At 38.4% G+C, this 16,597-nt stretch overlaps 1 protein-coding gene across 1 annotated transcript in view; it reads left to right on the forward strand.

Annotated features, from left to right (window-relative positions):
* The first annotated feature begins 1,522 nt into the window (after nt 1-1,522).
* MGAT5 (alpha-1,6-mannosylglycoprotein 6-beta-N-acetylglucosaminyltransferase) overlaps nt 1,523-16,597 on the forward strand; it is a 69,944-nt gene continuing 54,869 nt past the window's right edge. The window contains exons 1-3 of the mRNA XM_066554014.1: nt 1,523-1,839; nt 5,812-5,979; nt 16,191-16,267. Coding sequence (XP_066410111.1) covers nt 1,602-1,839; nt 5,812-5,979; nt 16,191-16,267 — 483 coding nt within the window. The 5' untranslated portion in view covers nt 1,523-1,601. The remainder of the gene's footprint in view (nt 1,840-5,811; nt 5,980-16,190; nt 16,268-16,597) is intronic.

Here is a 16,597-nt window from a genome sequence, read left to right on the forward strand (position 1 = left end):
CTGTTGAGACTGTTCATTTTCTTTCCCGAGATATTTTCAGCGTGAAAAAAGCCAACTTGAGGGCTTTATGATGTTTTTAGCTGTACTTGCAATTAATTTCTCTGCCCTATTCCTCTTTAAGCAAAAGATGGCCGCAGATTGTTCTTTTAGCAGTGTGAGCGCACGGGACGGTGTCTGCCTTGCCTGCTTTCAGTTTAAGTAATGTGCCTTCACCTCTACAATCAGTTTAATCAGCGATATGCAATGTGCACACTCAAGTCACATTGAAGATAAGTGCCCCAAAGGCATTTCTGTCCAGCTGCACAGCTCCTGGTTCAACTGGAAGCAGAAGATCTACAGGGAATTTTAACAAGCAGGGAGCACTACTAGCAGGGATCTGAGTAATTATCCTATTAAAACACAGCAACATCTGCATTATCTGTGCGAGCAGAGAATGGAAGGGAGCATTATGTTCTCTAATCCTGTCTGGGAGCATTATGAAGTTAAAAGGATAACATTTTACCAAATCTGTGTTCTAACATGATAGGTTACACTTTATTACCTTTTAATTACCCCTCTTCTAGTTGGACTTTAGGCTAAGGACCCTGCCTCTAACTCTCATCACAGACCGTTTCCTGCCTTTGGATTCTTCATGCCAAGTTTTATAACTGAGTTTAGTTTCAAAAGTTGGTCCTACTGTATCTTGAAGGCCTCTATTACAATTCCTTTTCCCTTGTGTATGAAAAGCTTTGAAAATATTAGTTTATGTATAAAAGACATGTTGCTGCATTCAGAAGTTTGTGCTTTCAATTTAGTTGCAAAGAGCCACCTCGTTGGAGTATGTTTTATGGCTGAGGAGTAACTGCACAGCAGAGGCCACACAGGAGCAGGACATTATTCCAGCCTCCCAACTGCTTGCAGTGGAAGCCAGGAGAGTGTATTGGCTTAAATAATGTAGATTTCTTCTTTCCTCTTTCCCCCTGAGGGAGTCTGATTTCCTGATCACCTATCTAGCCATATGCTGTAGCTCCTGCCAGGAACTCCGAGCAGTGTCACTGCCAGCTAAAATTACTTGTTTTCTGAGAACTGAATTACATTGAGAATTGTCTTCAATTGCTGCATTGGCAACATTGCAAAGTTTTGCATACACACACACAACTAAATATGTTACAGCAGCCTTACTTTGAAATTCAGCTTAGAAACCACTTCAGGCAGGGAATTTGATCCAGATCCTGTGAGGTGTTCTCCACCTGCTCGGGCACATCACCCCTGCTTTGTTGTCTTTCCAGTGCTTTTCTCAGCCCCTTTTTGCTCTGGCTGCTACAGTGCAATGATGAGACATGCAAATTAACCATTTACAAAGCAAGAACATTGTCTGCTCCTGGTTTGTACCAGTGAGAGGGAAGAACTAGAGTGGGGAGTAAAAACTTCAGGTGTGCTAACTGCGTTTTTTTCTCTTCTCTTGCAACAGGATGGAACTGAAACACGGATACCTGTTGACAAAGGAGTTGGAATAAGACTGAGTCCTGCTCTGTGATATTTATATACCTGGACCATGAACTTGCTGTTTGGCTTCATGCTTTAGGAACCTTTGTAGTAACTGTGTGAAGCTGTTGGGAATCATGGCATTCTCTCCATGGAAGCTGTCCTCTCAGAAACTAGGCTTTTTTCTGGTGACTTTTGGTTTTATTTGGGGAATGATGCTTCTGCATTTTACTATTCAGCAGCAAACACAACATGAAAGCAGTTCAGTCCTGCGTGAGCAAATTTTGGATCTCAGCAAAAGATACATCAAAGCATTAGCTGAAGAAAATAAAAATGTGGTTGATGGGCCTTATGTTGGGACAGTGACAGCATATGGTAAGTGTGTTCTCTGGATTATTTGATAATCTGATTAAGGCTTTTTCCTCAATTGTCCAAACATTTTGCTTCATAATGCCGCTCAATTAGCAGTACTTTACCCCTATGCATTTTCTGTACAAATGGAGAAAATGGCCTTCCTTTTTAAGTGGGACAAACTTTATATTTCCAGAGTCTGCTAATTTTTATTATGTCTATCTAGTACCTCTGTCTAGTATACTTTAGGTTATTTGTTAGAACTCAGTTTTAAAAAACTTTTTGGTGTTTTTAAGAAAGTTGGGAGGCTTTTCAGTTTTCCTTTCAGTGATGCAAGAAATTCCCCGTGGAAAAGCTTGTCTTAGTTTAAAATGGAGACCTGCTATTTATTTCTTCTTTCCCATTTCACTTCTTTGTTCAGTCAATTTACTTAATGTTTAAGTTTATTTATCTGGTATAATCCTAAATTAAGCTTAAGTATATCCTATTTGCCTCAGGGCAGAGAACTCTGTGAGTTTTAGTGCTTTGTTTGGCAGTTGTTTCTAATGCTTACTCTCTTCCAGTTTGATCATGAGAGTTAAGTTTTTGTGCATGTGTCAGACAAAGCAAGCAGAAAAGAATGAAGCATATTACCTGAAAATATTACTAAAAAATAAAATATAATCAACTTTCAGGTTAGGTGTGGTTCCTTTTCAGTCGAAGTTCACATAATGCACCTTACTTGTTTAGCAATTTTTAGACTCACTTGCTTTCCAACTTACCTATGCACTTGCAGAATGTCTGGAAAACTAATTAGTCATTTACATTTGGTTTCTTTTATACTTGTCTTAATATTCAACTCTGAAGAAATTGAGTTGATAGTTTTTGTATGCTTAGACAAAGAATATAGACTAGGATGCAACAGATAGAATAGCTGCACTTTTTTCTCTAGTTTTCTCTTAATACTCTATACTTTTTGGTGCATGCAGTGAAAATATCCTGCTAGAAGGTTCTCTCCATGTCTTTTGAGTTGGTGTGCATTTGTTTGCCTGTAAGCATGAGATTATTATCCCCAACATAGCGAACAATTAAATTGCTTCATTGCTAAAATAACAACCTGCCCTTATTCTGTAACTCCAGATTGTGGCTGCATGTTGAGCTATACTGGAACCGTAGCCTTACAAAGCAACACAAGCAAAACAGAGTGGTATAGATCAATATTTGCGTTGAGGATCTCTGAGCAAGTAGGGGTCCTCAGAGGATTGTGTGATTAGGCTCAAAACAAAACTTTATCTGCTGTATAGCCATTACCAGTGTCCTGTTACTGTGCAGGGGTGCTTGATGGTGGATGAATTAAGAAAATAGACAGCAAAACCCAAACAATCTGGCGCCAGATATTGAAGGTAACTGGATTAATATGGGTACAGGATATCCATAGGCAAACTTCCCCCTGCAGCTTGTTGCCTGTGGCATTAATTTCCTGTTCCAAATCCTGCTGGGGAACAAGTTGACTTGCCTCCAAACACTGGTCAAGTTCCCAAGGAGAAGTTAAACTGCATTTGGAAGCAGGTGAAATAACTTTGTGACATTTCTGTGAAAGGAAAGCCAAGGTTTGTGTAGCAATTTCAAGTCCATGGCTGACAAGATTTTTAAGATTAAAGACTTAAAATTTAAGTTTGGCCAGGTGTTTTCAACCAAGTAGTTTGGAAAGATGGAAAATCATGGTAATGCAGTTATTTAAAATATTTCAGGGGAAAAGCACTAGGGTGAGTGAATAAAACCATATTAAATAATAGTTTATGAAACTGGGTAAGGTAATTACTTAATAAGTTAATTTTTCCTGTTTGGCATACCAAATGACTTGCTGCTAGCAAATAATCAGGTTAGCTCTTCACAAATAAACACATTAATGACTGATGTTAATAATAATTGGTAGAGGCTTCTTCAATATTCTGTGAAAATTAATGCTCTTGCTTATTTAGCCTTTTTATATTTCTTAATGTTATCCTCTGATTGCTTTAAGTGAGCACAGTCGTGATTCCATGTTCAAGAATTAATTAAATGTTTGCTGGATTTGACTGCTTTTACCTACTTGAAAGGTTTTCAGTCATTCCTTAATTGTGGTTGCACAGCTTGTTTACTTTCTCACTTTTCATTTCTGCCGTGTATTCACCTGTCAGGTAGGTGGCTCCAATATTTTCCTTTTAAAAGTTATAGTTCAGATATACACAGTGAATATTAGATTTTTCTTTATAGCCATAAACTGTTCTTTTACAAAAATTCTGTGAATCTGTGCTTCTGCCCTCGCCTTCTCAAACTAGCCTCCACTTCCCTTTTTGTTCTGACAAGATGTCTCTCATATCAGTGTGTTGGTATCAGAATTAAAAAAATAATAATTTTGAACCTTTTTTGTCTTTATGAGCAGTGTAGACTTTTATGTTGCTACATTTCTTCCTCACTGTTTCCTGCGTTTTTTTACTACTTTTTTTCCTTGATGTTTTTCTTCCTTCTGTACCATGGTTTTGTTCCTGTTATGTCCAGAGTTTCTTTTTCTTCTGCACACTATGCCATTAAATAACTTCTGGACCACTTTTAAAATAGTCCAGATGTGTGGACTAGTGCTTCAGATTCCTCCTTCTAATCTTTACAGGACAAAGGAAAACACACTTATGATGAGAAAAACTTTCTTTATGGCACCATGGAATAAACATGATTCTCCTTTTGTTTGGAGAAAACAATTATAAGCTTTCTAAAGTAATAGCATTTTCTTATTTATTATCTCATTTGCACAAGAATTGAGATAGTCGTAGGAAAAATAAAAAAAAGCACAGAATGAATGTGGCAAAAGTACAACTGCTGTAGAGACAATAGAATGTCTTCAGATGTATGGAAAAGTTTTTTATTATATTTCAGAATATTATTTGATTTGGAAGTTGTGAAAAAACAGAAAATACATTATACCAAAACACATGAAATTATTTTATGTAATTAAATGGAAAAATAATGTAAATTCCTTGTACCAAATTCTTTAATCTTTAAAAGAGTAAGTGAACAAAGGACAATAGTTTCATCTTCTTTGGCTTGTTGCCATTATAATTATACGGTTTTGTCTGATAGTTTTCTCCTCTTGCCGTCAGTTCTTGCCAAAGTGTCTTGTGTTCCTTCAAGGAATCAGAACAAAATGAAAGCCAAGAAAAAAAAAAAGAAAAAATTTAAAAATAAGGAAAAAATAAGGAAAAATAAAAAAATAAGGGAAAAAGAACTCTTTCCGTCTTGTCATTTGATATGCAAATTCCTGTTATTGTTCATTGCCTTCCATGCCAAGGAAGCCCTGTGTCGCACCAAACAGAGACAATCACCAGCAGACTGAAGAAAGGAAATGTGATTTTTGGTGTTGTGTGAATACAACAAAAAGGTTGAACTTAACATTTTTTTAGAAATTATCATCTATTTTTAATTTGCCAGTGCAGAAGCTGGTTACATGGAGGAGGTGCAGGAGAATGTTTTTGTACTGGCTTAAAGCTGTCCTTTTTGGGAAGGGGATTTTTGTTCCCAGGTGACTGAGTATCAACAGACAGTTCCTCTGATAGTGTTTGAATATGGATTTAGGTTTAGCCTCATTATTATTTAAGCAGCTTCTTATTACTCGAGCCATTGCAAAGCAAGCATTTTTCTGTTCCTGTAAAGGCTCACATTTCACCTTGAATGTGTATATCTACGAGTAGCACTGTGCTTCATAAAATATACAGGCTGACAAGTTCCATGGCCAAGGAAACTTGGATCTGAGGCTGAACAAAGTGGGGAACATGAATGCATAGAGCTGCTAATGGCAAAGATTTGCACTGAGAAAGTGATGTATGTTTGTATGTATATGTGTCTATCTATATATGTCTATCTATCTATCTATATATATATATATATATATCTCCAGTCTGATTCTTGTATCTATTGTTTGGTTCTGTCTGACCAGTGTGCACTGCATTATTAAGCAGTTTAACTTTTCATTTTCATTTACAGATTTGAAAAAGACACTTGCTGTCCTGTTGGATAATATATTGCAGCGCATTGGGAAGTTGGAGTCCAAGGTGGAGAATCTTGTACTTAATGGAACAGGAGCAAACTCGACCAACAATACCACCACTTCTGCTCCCAGCTTAGGAGCAGCTGAAAAGCTTAATGTAGCAGGTGTGTATGGCAATTATGATAATAAATAATTATCCTTTTCTCTCTTGAGCATAACATGATTTTTCAGCGCTAGATATTTGGAATGTCTTAGAAAACAAAATTCAAAATCTAGTCTTTATCAATGACAAATTGAAGTCCAAGATTAGTGGAAGATCTTTTTTCTTTGGTAACTGTAACCCATTAGAAAATCAAAATCTCTTCTCAAGGGAGTAGTTCACCCGTTTATAGTAGATGTTTCATGCTTTTAATAGTTGCATTTTAGAATGATGAAACTGGGGAGATCTTTTCTCTCAAAGCCTTATTTAGGTTGGTATCAATCTGCTCTGCCATTCTACCATATGCGCTTTATTGATTATTAACTGAAAGAAAACATCTATTATATTTGTTGGTCATGATTTAAAAATGTCTTTCCCTACAGTGTTTAATGGCTCTTAGGATTTGACACAGAGATCACCTACCTGGTACATTCAGTTAAAATAAAAACATGTTTTGAGATGACATTTGAAGCCATTAATTTTGTTTTCAATGAATGGACTGTTTTGTTCTGCCACCAAGTTGAAAGAGATACTGGCAGTCCTGACTCATAGGAAAGTCTGAGTCTAAGTCCAGTGATTTTTGCAGTCCCAAAAGAGAACAGAGCAGAAGAGTTAAGGCAACTTGGTAAATAAGTTGATAACTGTGCTCCTATGTCTTGTCTGTCCTTGGGTTTCCTGCAAAAATAAATATTTCTGTTGAGAAGGTGTTACTTGCTGAAATTCTCAAAATAGAGAAGCAAATGCTACCTTTGGTAGGGAAATGCCAGTGGAACACTAGGAAAGCAGATTTGCAAGTGATTGCCTGATGACAGTGTGGCAGCAGAGTTGCTCTCAGCTGCTCAGTCCTAACTGCATTTATCTGTCCCAGGGTGCTAAAGTCATGATATCTCTTGGTCAGACAGACCTTTTCCTCCCCAATCTGCCTTGCCTTGGTAGAATTGAAGGCAGGTCAGGAACAAGTACCTGAAGAGGTGCAGCACCTGCAGGGTGCTGACAGGCTGTGCCACCTTCCTGCCACAAGGCATCCAGCACCAGATCTTGGAAAAACTTCCACTGAGATGGAAAGTGAACAAGTACAGCACTGTTAGTGTTTCTAGGCCACATATGTAAAATGAAAAACATCCCTGTATGTTTTCTTTTTGTAGCTGGGCAAAAGGGAGTTATTTCCTTAGATTTACAGGTAATTGGAACATGTACACTCATGTTGTTGCTTTAAAATTTATAGGCAAAGGCTCATTGTTCTTACCTGAGAAGGAAACATCTTTCATCAGTTTTTAGGGTGATTTGAATGTTGTTTATTATTCTTGGAGTGGGCTAGATTCACAATTTTGATATTCAGGAGCAGCATTAAGGAGCCTGGTAAGAGTTTTCTGTTTGCAGTGTTTGCATTACTTTTTACTGCCCGAGGCTTGCTCTGTGGCAAAGAACACAATCCTCTCTTCAGAGCCACAAGTTTTTTACCTTTGACTCTTGGTACCCTGAGTTTAAAATGTCTGAAGCAACCTTTAAACAGCAGCAACAGGAAAAACCTTTAGGTAAGAGCTCCTTAAGGTTCAATTAATGCATTGTGCTGATGACTGGATGATGTCACTGCTCGGGTACCTCTGGACTGGATAGTACCTAGGGTTAGAGTAGAGTTTGAACCTAATCCCTGTTTAAAGTGCCTGCTCTTCATCCATTTGAAGCAATCAGTGGCAATTACTCAGATCAGAGGCAGCCAAATGGAAATGAAAAACTTGTCTCTACTTCTTCCTTCGTGGCAGTTTCCTGTCGGCATGCTCTGGAAGCCATATGATTCCAGCGTAATTGTAATATAAGTATCTTCTCTGTTGGGAAGGAATTGTTCAGAAAATAAGCTAGGTGAGGGCATTGTGATAATACCAATGTTGGTTTTGTCTGTAATATTTCAATAACATCCCTTTTCAGTTGTGTTAGAGCAATTGAGGTAATGCGAAAATTGTGGTGAAAGCCTTTTGGTACCCAACAGTTTGTCATTTTACTGGAGTTGAAAGAGGTATGTCTACAAATACAGATGATACTTTTCTTTATAACATTCAGCTGTTAGAGTATGCAGTGATCACAACAAGCATGTTAGGATTACCCTTCCTCTCCTTACCAGTTGTAATATTTTAATGCTGACTTTAGACAAATTCATGTTAGCGATTGTTAATAATTTTGGTCTTTCTGTGTGGACAACCATAGTGTTTGTGAAGCATCTGATTAACATAATGTTTAATAATTTTGATAATCTTTTTTAAAGGCTTCTTGAGTTGCTGCTTAAAACTCTGCAGTAAATTGTGGTTTATAGCCTTATTTGTCAGTGAAACAGTGCAATGTCATTAGCAGACTTTTCTACAAGAGTCCTGCTTCCAGTGGGGCTATATCATGCAATAATATAAAGATGCTTATAAAGCTTTGGCTGATTGGTTTCAAAAGCAATAAAGCTGTCTTTCCTTCTCTCTCTTTTTTCTATTTATCTAAGTTGTATCTGAAAAGCTTCTGAGATATTTGATAGCCATCCTTTCTGCATCTGTGGGAAGTAATATATTCCCATACACACAGGAAAGTATTAATCTAAACTTTGGGTGTCTAGGAGATAAGAGTTTTCATCAGCCTTTAGAACAGGAAGCTTTAAGGGACTGCCATAAATGATACCCTAAGTAGATTTAAAGTTGCTGTTGTAGAGATGATTAAACAGAAAGGGAGAAATACAAAACCATGGCACTTGAAAGCAGAGCTTGTCTACAGGACTGCTACTGTTGTAGCTGCATCTTTGGTTCCATGTGACAAGCACAAGATCAGTTTGGTTTAGGCAATATAGTTTTTAACAGTTGTGCTTTTCTAAGATAAGGATAAAAGAAATCCTTGATTTTTTGTGGGACAGAATTGCACTATCATGGTTCATCAGATAAGGAAATCTGCACAAACATGATCAGAAAATCAGTCCTCTGTTTTCTTCATGTGATATTTTTGGTAAGCAATGGGAGTGGAATTAGTGTTGTGTTGTGGGATGGGTTTCTTTAGAGATGGTCATTGCTCTTTCTGTGCTTGTTCAGTGACAAGCTAAATTTTTGACAATCTTGACCATCTAGCACCCTAGATATAATAATTGTACTGAAAACTGCCAGACTAGTTGTTTACAAAATGTTCTTTTGCCTTTAAAAGTGCTGCTTTGAATGATTTTAATTGTGTATCTTTGATCCCACAAAAATGAGCAAGTGAAGGTTTGTGTTAAATCCTCCTCAGCCTTCCCCTTGTACACAGCTGGTGCTGGGAGGGCCCTTGCAGAGCCTCAGGACAGCCCAGGCTCAGGCTGCTGCATGGAACAGTGCACAGTCAGGGAGGACATTGCTGGTGTGTCTGTTCAAAGCTTCCATAGCTTTGCTGCCTTGTGCATTAACTTGTTCTGCTGTGTTGGCTGTTCAGTTCCCTTCTAACAACTTCAGTTTTAACATCTTTCAAGTCACTCATTAAGATGCAGACTTCAGTGTATACTTGTCATTGAAGACATGATGGCTTGGATGCCTGTCAGATATCTGGCATCCTTCGTGAATATGTAGCAAGGCAGGCTGACAAGTCAGCTTTGGCAATGCTGCAAGGCTTTTTTTTACAATGTTACTATGGTGAGAAGGACCTTTGTGGTGGTATTTCCATGTCCTTATTCCTGAAGCCTTGGGGCCGCCACACTGAATCCTTTTAGGTCAGGGGGGAAGGACTCAGGTAACCTCAAGATGTTTTGTTTCCATGGTTCTCTGATTAATTTTGTTACACGGCCTCGTTGGGTTTAGCGGTCTGCAGCTACAGTTCCACCATAGTCCTGTACTTGCAGAGATTAAAAAAGCTAAGATACTGCATGTTGGTTTGAATTCCAAAGCTGCCCTCCTGTCTTGAGAGGACTGGAGTAGGCTTTTCTTCAGTCAGCACATTGTGTCAGAGCACAAGGTGACTGTCCCCACAGGGCACCAGTGTGTACCAGTTGTAGCAGGGTGTGGGACTGCATTGGCTCTGATAGTCAAGATAGCAGCTTCCTGGAGGAGATATTTGGCTTTGACTCATGTTTATTGTGCCTAATGCATTGTATTCTTTTTCCACACTGTATATGTGTACTTATTAAGATTTCCCCCCTCCCACAAAGGCAGTTGTGTGGAACTGGGGAGTTTTGTGTGCCTCAAACCTGGCTGTCGCAGCACAGCGTGGTGTGCGCAGGGGACCAATAGTGAATATTTTCCACTGCAGTGCAAAGCTGTGTTAATAATGCTGAAGGGGACTCTTAGTGGTCCCCTGGGCTGCATTTTGATTAACCACTTGACTACTACTTGAATTCTCCTAACACTGCATTGATTTCAGTAGTGCTAATGGAACACAGCAGCACAGCTTGTGTGAGGATGGACTAGAGGTAGAAAAGTTAATTTTCTTTAAATCATACCAACACTTTGCTACAGAAGTCTCTAAAATGTTGGTAGAAAGCATTTTGTGCTCTGCATTTAAAATCTTGAAACCTTTAGCTCATTTGGTTGAATATGTGGTTAGTGCTTTCAGCTCACACTGCAAATTCTCTCTTTAAAGAAATCTTACCAGCTGGAGATGAAAAATGTGAATTGAATTGAGAATGTGTTAATTAGTTGGAGAAGGGAAAGGAGACCTTACACAAACTAAACCAGCCTTAACCACAGTCTATGTCTAACCACAGATACCAGATTTCAGGACTGACATAAAAACAAGAGAACAGTTTCAGGAATTAAAGTAAGAATAGTACTTATATTTAATGATCAAAACCAGAAGGAGAACAGAGATAAAATTGATGAATAGATTTGATCGGATGTGATTACTCTGACCTTATAATACTAGAGAGGTTCTGAATTTTATGAAATCTGCTGATGGGAACACTTTTGAATTGAGCTATTATCTGTGCTGTATATCATAAAAAAATACTTTAATATGCACTAGTCTGAAAATCAGAGTTTAAGCCTCAAGGTTCCAAAGTACATCATTTTTAGTGTCGTGTTAAATTCTTAATACATTTCTATTCTCAGAAGAACACCAAGCTGGTCCTTAGCAGAGTAGATAGGCTGCTGGTGTCAGCTTGCATTTTCAGCTGTATTGCAGCCCTTTTCATTTGCTTTAACCAATATTGCTATTTTAAAACTCTTATGACAAACAGGGCACCTATCAAACAGCACTCACTGCTGAGTGACTAATTATAACTCTTATTCAGAGTACTGTCTTAGTGGAATATTTCTAGACTTCCTAACTGTCTGATGGAGGAAAATTGAAGCAGAATTTTTTTAGCGTCTTACAAAGCACATTATTTGAAGAATGTGCAATGTAGGAAAGGGAGGAAATATGCATGTAGCACTTACTATTGCTCATTTTTACTGTTTTATTAAAGAGCAACTTGAAAGCAAACAAAAATCAATTCCCTACCACAGACTGTGCTTTTAGCCACATCATTCTCAACGTGGGTGTTGTAAACGTTCACTATTACAAATAAAACCTGTGCAGTTGAAATGCAGGAGGCAATGAAGAGCTGCATCTGTGAGCTGGTATTTAGGTGCTGGAGGCCTGGGGCTTTAGCAGGTGCAGTGCTCATAGCAAGCAGCAAGAGAGAAGCTTCTTTTCCAGGGCAGGGTTGGTGGCTTAGCTCAGATGTGTGTGGTTGGTGCTGACGTGTCAGACTTTGCACTGAAACAACTGAGGATTGTTCACAAGTTCAGGTTCACCTGCTGTGCTCCAACGACGTCTGGTGCAAAGCTGTAGATCATTTGTGAAGGGAGCATATGGCTCCTTTCTAAACATGAGGATGGAGTTTGGTAGTTATATTTTAAATATCCCAGGACCTCACAAACAGTATTTAAAGAGGTTTTTTAAAATCTGCAGTTGGTGGGTGTTTTATCAATATTTTCTTTTTTTTTTTCAGGATGGTCTGTACCAACTGCATGCTTTTAAGTTTATAATGTGCTGTGTTCATGTTTTTAGTGTGTTAATGCATTGACTTTTAATGTAACATCATATGAGATAAATGTTTAATAATTATGTATTTTCATAACAGCAGTCAAGGGGAGATAAACTATGCATGAATTCAAAAACACTTAGGTGTGTGTAGAACATAATTTAATGGCTCACACAAAGTTTAGGAGCAAAAAGTGTGTTTATTAACTGCTTTTGTTTTGTACTAACTTGACAGCTGTATTTCTAACTTTTTTTGGCTGTAAGTTCTAAGTTTTGGCTGGGAAAAGAGATTGCAGAGCTTACATTTTAAATTACATAAATCCTAATTAAGGGTAAAAATTCTTGTGGTTTCTCAAATACTATTTTTCAACAAAAGTAACTTTAATGTCTGGCTCAGTTTTCCCCTTCAGGAAAGAATTATCCAACATGAATTTGCTAACAGCATAATACATCTATCCAGACTTTTTAACAAGAATCCTCATGAGATATTAGGGTTTGGGGTTGATGAAAACCTCCTAAGTCTTGACTTGTATGTTAATGCTTGCTTTTCATGCTTTGGAAGATCCTGATGGCATCCTGATGGAAGATTGGCATCCCCAGGGTTCCACTCCTTCATCTCCTGCACTTCATCTGTCTTTATGATCACACTCAGAAGTGTGAATTGCTGGTGTCTCGTTGAGCTTGGTCTCAGCTGCTCACGGGAAACACAAGATTTGTTCAGCTCTGGATTCCTGTTTAAGGAGAGCCAGCTATGAGGTGTTACCAACAAGCTCAAGCACACCTCCATGCTGAGTTCAAACGAGCAGCAGGAGGAGCAGAAAAGTAGTTCTTCATACAGGGTCTGATCATTAAGGAGAAAATTAGGAGGGATGATTCTCAACCTAGAAATCCCACTGCCAGTGGCCGAGAAGAAAGGGTACAACCGGAGCAAGTAGTAGTTGACTGGAACTGTCAGGATTATTCACTGGGGAATTCAGAGCTCTGCACTGAATTCTCAGGCTTATGTGTGGAAACCAGCAGTGACTTGCCCATTTCTGCAGGCAGTTGTTGCTTTGGACAGCAGTCCTTGATGTAGATGTGTTTCCAGTCTGACTGCATCAGCTGGCTTCCTGTTCATGGGCACTGAGGAAAGACTGCTTCTCTAGGGAATGCTCAGATGGAACAGAATTACATTTCTCTGTTCCTTCTGCTCTTTCACATTCATTTCCTCTTGTATGCACATATTGCTACATTTTTTCCTGCTCTGGATAGCAGTTTTATATTTAAGTTTTATAGAATTGCCTTTGCTGTGCTATTACCTTAGTAATAGCTGAGAATGAAGCAAGTGAAAGCTGATGGAGGTGTTTGGGATATAGATCCATGGTAAGGCTGAATGGGAAGCTGGTGATTGTGTGAAGCATCTCCTCTGTCTGTGGACTATGGTGGAGAAAAACCATGAATATTTTTGAGGAAAGCAAATCCTAGGAGTGTTTACTGTTGCTGGTAAGAAGGAGGAAAGATGTCAGATGCTCTTGGTAATACTCCCAGACACATTAATATTTCACCATGGTGAAAAAGAGGTGATAAAGGTGGGCATTAGTGTTCCATGTTCCCTGTACAGACGGATTAGCGCGGAGAGATCCATGCTCTGTTTGTGTGTAACCCATCCCTGTGGAAGAGCAATAGAGGGACTGCTCTGAAAAAGCCTTAGTGCAGCTGGCCACAGGGGATACCAGAAGCCTGAGAAAGTCTGCATCTTGTGCTGAGAAAAATGTCTTTCTCTTCCTTTTTACTTCTTGGGATGGACAGGAGCAGGGAGGGCTGGCAGGGTTTGTGCTTGGGAAGTCTCTGTGTGCTTCTGCCACGGCTGATGGGAGCTGTGGATGTGTGAGGCTGGTGCAGTGTGTGACTCTTGGAAGAGGGTTTTGTTTTTTTCTTACAGGTAAAACCTTGTGAGTAATGAACAGCAGCAAAGGTCTTTGCCTCTCAGCAAAACCACACTGAGATGCAGAGAACATGTTCACACATGACAGAAGCAAACGTGTAAACTGCAGTTGTGTATTTACTAAAAATCAGGCTGTTCTCTGGATTTTGGGGGTTTTTCTTCCATCTTTTCTTTCTTTAACAGGCCATGAAATCCCCATTAAAATGAAACATGATATAAGTGATGGACTTGGCACTGTGTGCTGTAAAATAAGGAATTATAGCTTGTGCTTATGTATTACCCTGTACTTAATAGGACTTAAGTAGAAGAGAGGATTTGCTTGACTAACCTTCTGAAGAGGAAAGCCATCATATGATAGCATAATTAACTTGAGATAGAAGACATTTTTCTTTATTTTAAATGGCAAAATTCATGGCTCATTCTTGCTGGCAAGCTATACCCAGGCATTCAGCATTTTCCACCCTAAATTTAGTATGGTGCTGAAAGTTTAACTTTTTTTAGGGTCATGCTGCAGCTATGATGTTGTACCAGATTTCAGTGGTCTTTTTTTCTTTTAGGAAGATCTTGAAATTGACATGCCTTATGTAAAAATGTTATTTTGCATTCAGACTTATGAGTTAGGAGGAAAAGAAAAAAGAAAAGCCCACAAACCCTTTTAAACCATAAAGGTCTTCTAATGGAATTTTACTGATTATTGAAAATTACCATATAGTAACCATGCATCTTCATTACTGTTAGATCCCAGGTACTGATTCTGGTGTGATGCAAGTGGAAGGTCTGATTCCTGAACTGCAGTGAAGCAAATAGTCCTATTATTATGTAGCTCTACTGACTGAATTGAGAGCATACCTTAAATTGCTGCTATCTGTGTGCATGCTCTGTATGTTCTTATTCAGAGCAGAAATCAGAGCCTTAGATGTCGGTGGTCTGGTCTGCAAGAACCCCACAAGGACGAGAAGATAGGCAGAATATTTTGAAAGTGCTTATTGATTTGAAATTACAAAGTCATTGTACAAACCACTTTGCTTCAGTGCTATTGTCACTGGCAGTGCAGCTCAGTTTGTCGAATCTCTCCTGCTGCAGAGACTGACAAAGAAGTGAGGACTTCCTGCCATGACTCTTCTTTCCCCCATCAAGTTCATTTTGCAATGCTTCGCTCACATTTCAAGTCTTATCTTTAAAAGAAGCTATTTGCAAAAAAAATGGAAAATAGATAGATCAGGTCGTAGGGTTTGCATATAATAATATAATGCAACATTTTAACTTTTACCCACAGATTTTTGTCGCTATTCTATTCTAATACTGCAACTTTTTTTTTTGTATTTTCTTCTGGGCTCTCTAATTAGCATATTCAGGATGAAATTGTGCACAGTTACTGCCACAGTATAAAGTGTTCCCAGGGTGATGGCTGGCTGACTTTAATGATCTTGATTCTTGGCTGTAGAAAAAGCCAGAAATGATGCAGGTAAAATTTAGATAGCTGTGGGATGAACTACCTAAATTGAAAACCTCCTCCACTGCCTTTGGCAAGAATCTCTCCACCATGGTAATAATTTTTCTTGCCTTAAAGGCCTGCATTAGAAGGTTCTTCCAAGAAAGTCCCTTGGAGCTGAAGGGGTAATGTCCTTTAAAACTGCTGCTTTTTCCTCGGCTCATGGGCTAGAAATCCTCCTCTTTATTACAGTCTTTAATGCATTGCAATAATCTAGAATGAAAAAAAAATTAAAATGGGCAAAAATGAAGAAAAAAAATACCTTGGGAGACCATAGGAAATATTTCTTGTAAGATGTGATGTAGTGCTACTCAGTTGTTAAATTAGATCATATTGCAACATTTATTAATTGGGTCATATATCTGGTGCCAAGTTTTGGATCGTGGGTATTTGATAAAGTGATAGCAGAGCTTGAAAAACTAGTTTTATGTTTAAGAGCCATATACATCCTGTAACTGTTTGACAAATGAAAACAAATTGTTGCAATTTAGTAGTTTCCAACACACTTTGATTAGGAAATTATTTTCTTCTTGTTACTTTCAGTATGGATGAGCTTAATTTTTGAGTCTTTATACATCAATTTTTGTAATTCAGCACTCTCACTTCAAGTCAGAGTTGAAATCTATGCAACCATTTTCTCATGTGGTCAAAAAGGAGCACACTGATTTTTAATATTGTAACAAATATCCTACCCAGTAGGACCCTTCAGTCAGTCTGGGCTGTGGATTCATGAAAACAAAAGGCAGGATTCATCAGGCTATCTGTCAGAGCTGTGAAATGAAGCTCAGCTATGGTCTGTGTTTCTCTTTAGATCTCATAAATGGAGCCCAGGAACAGTGTGAATTGCCTCCTATGGATGGTTTTCCTCACTGTGAAGGGAAAATAAAGGTAAGTGAACTGGTTTTAATCTTATGTGCATTCTGTTAAAAATGGAACATATGTTGCAAGAGGTCTCTACTCAGAGGTGTTAAACAAGAACAACTAAGTCAAAAAATAGGATATTTAGGACTGTGTGTCACTGCAACATTGCTCACCTCAAGCCTTTAAAACTACTGCTGCAGAGAAATAAAGTGGCATCCTCTTAAGACAGGAAAAAATTGCCATATTAAAATTCTATATTATTTACTGAAAAGCCTTATTGTTTGAATGCTATCTTGTTATTCAGAAATTCCTCCTTTTGAAAAAGCCCTGTTTTCCTCCCCATGATGAGTAATTTGG

The sequence above is a fragment of the Molothrus aeneus genome, chromosome 7 (genome assembly GCF_037042795.1).
Source record: "Molothrus aeneus isolate 106 chromosome 7, BPBGC_Maene_1.0, whole genome shotgun sequence".
In the NCBI taxonomy this organism is placed as follows: domain Eukaryota; kingdom Metazoa; phylum Chordata; class Aves; order Passeriformes; family Icteridae; genus Molothrus; species Molothrus aeneus.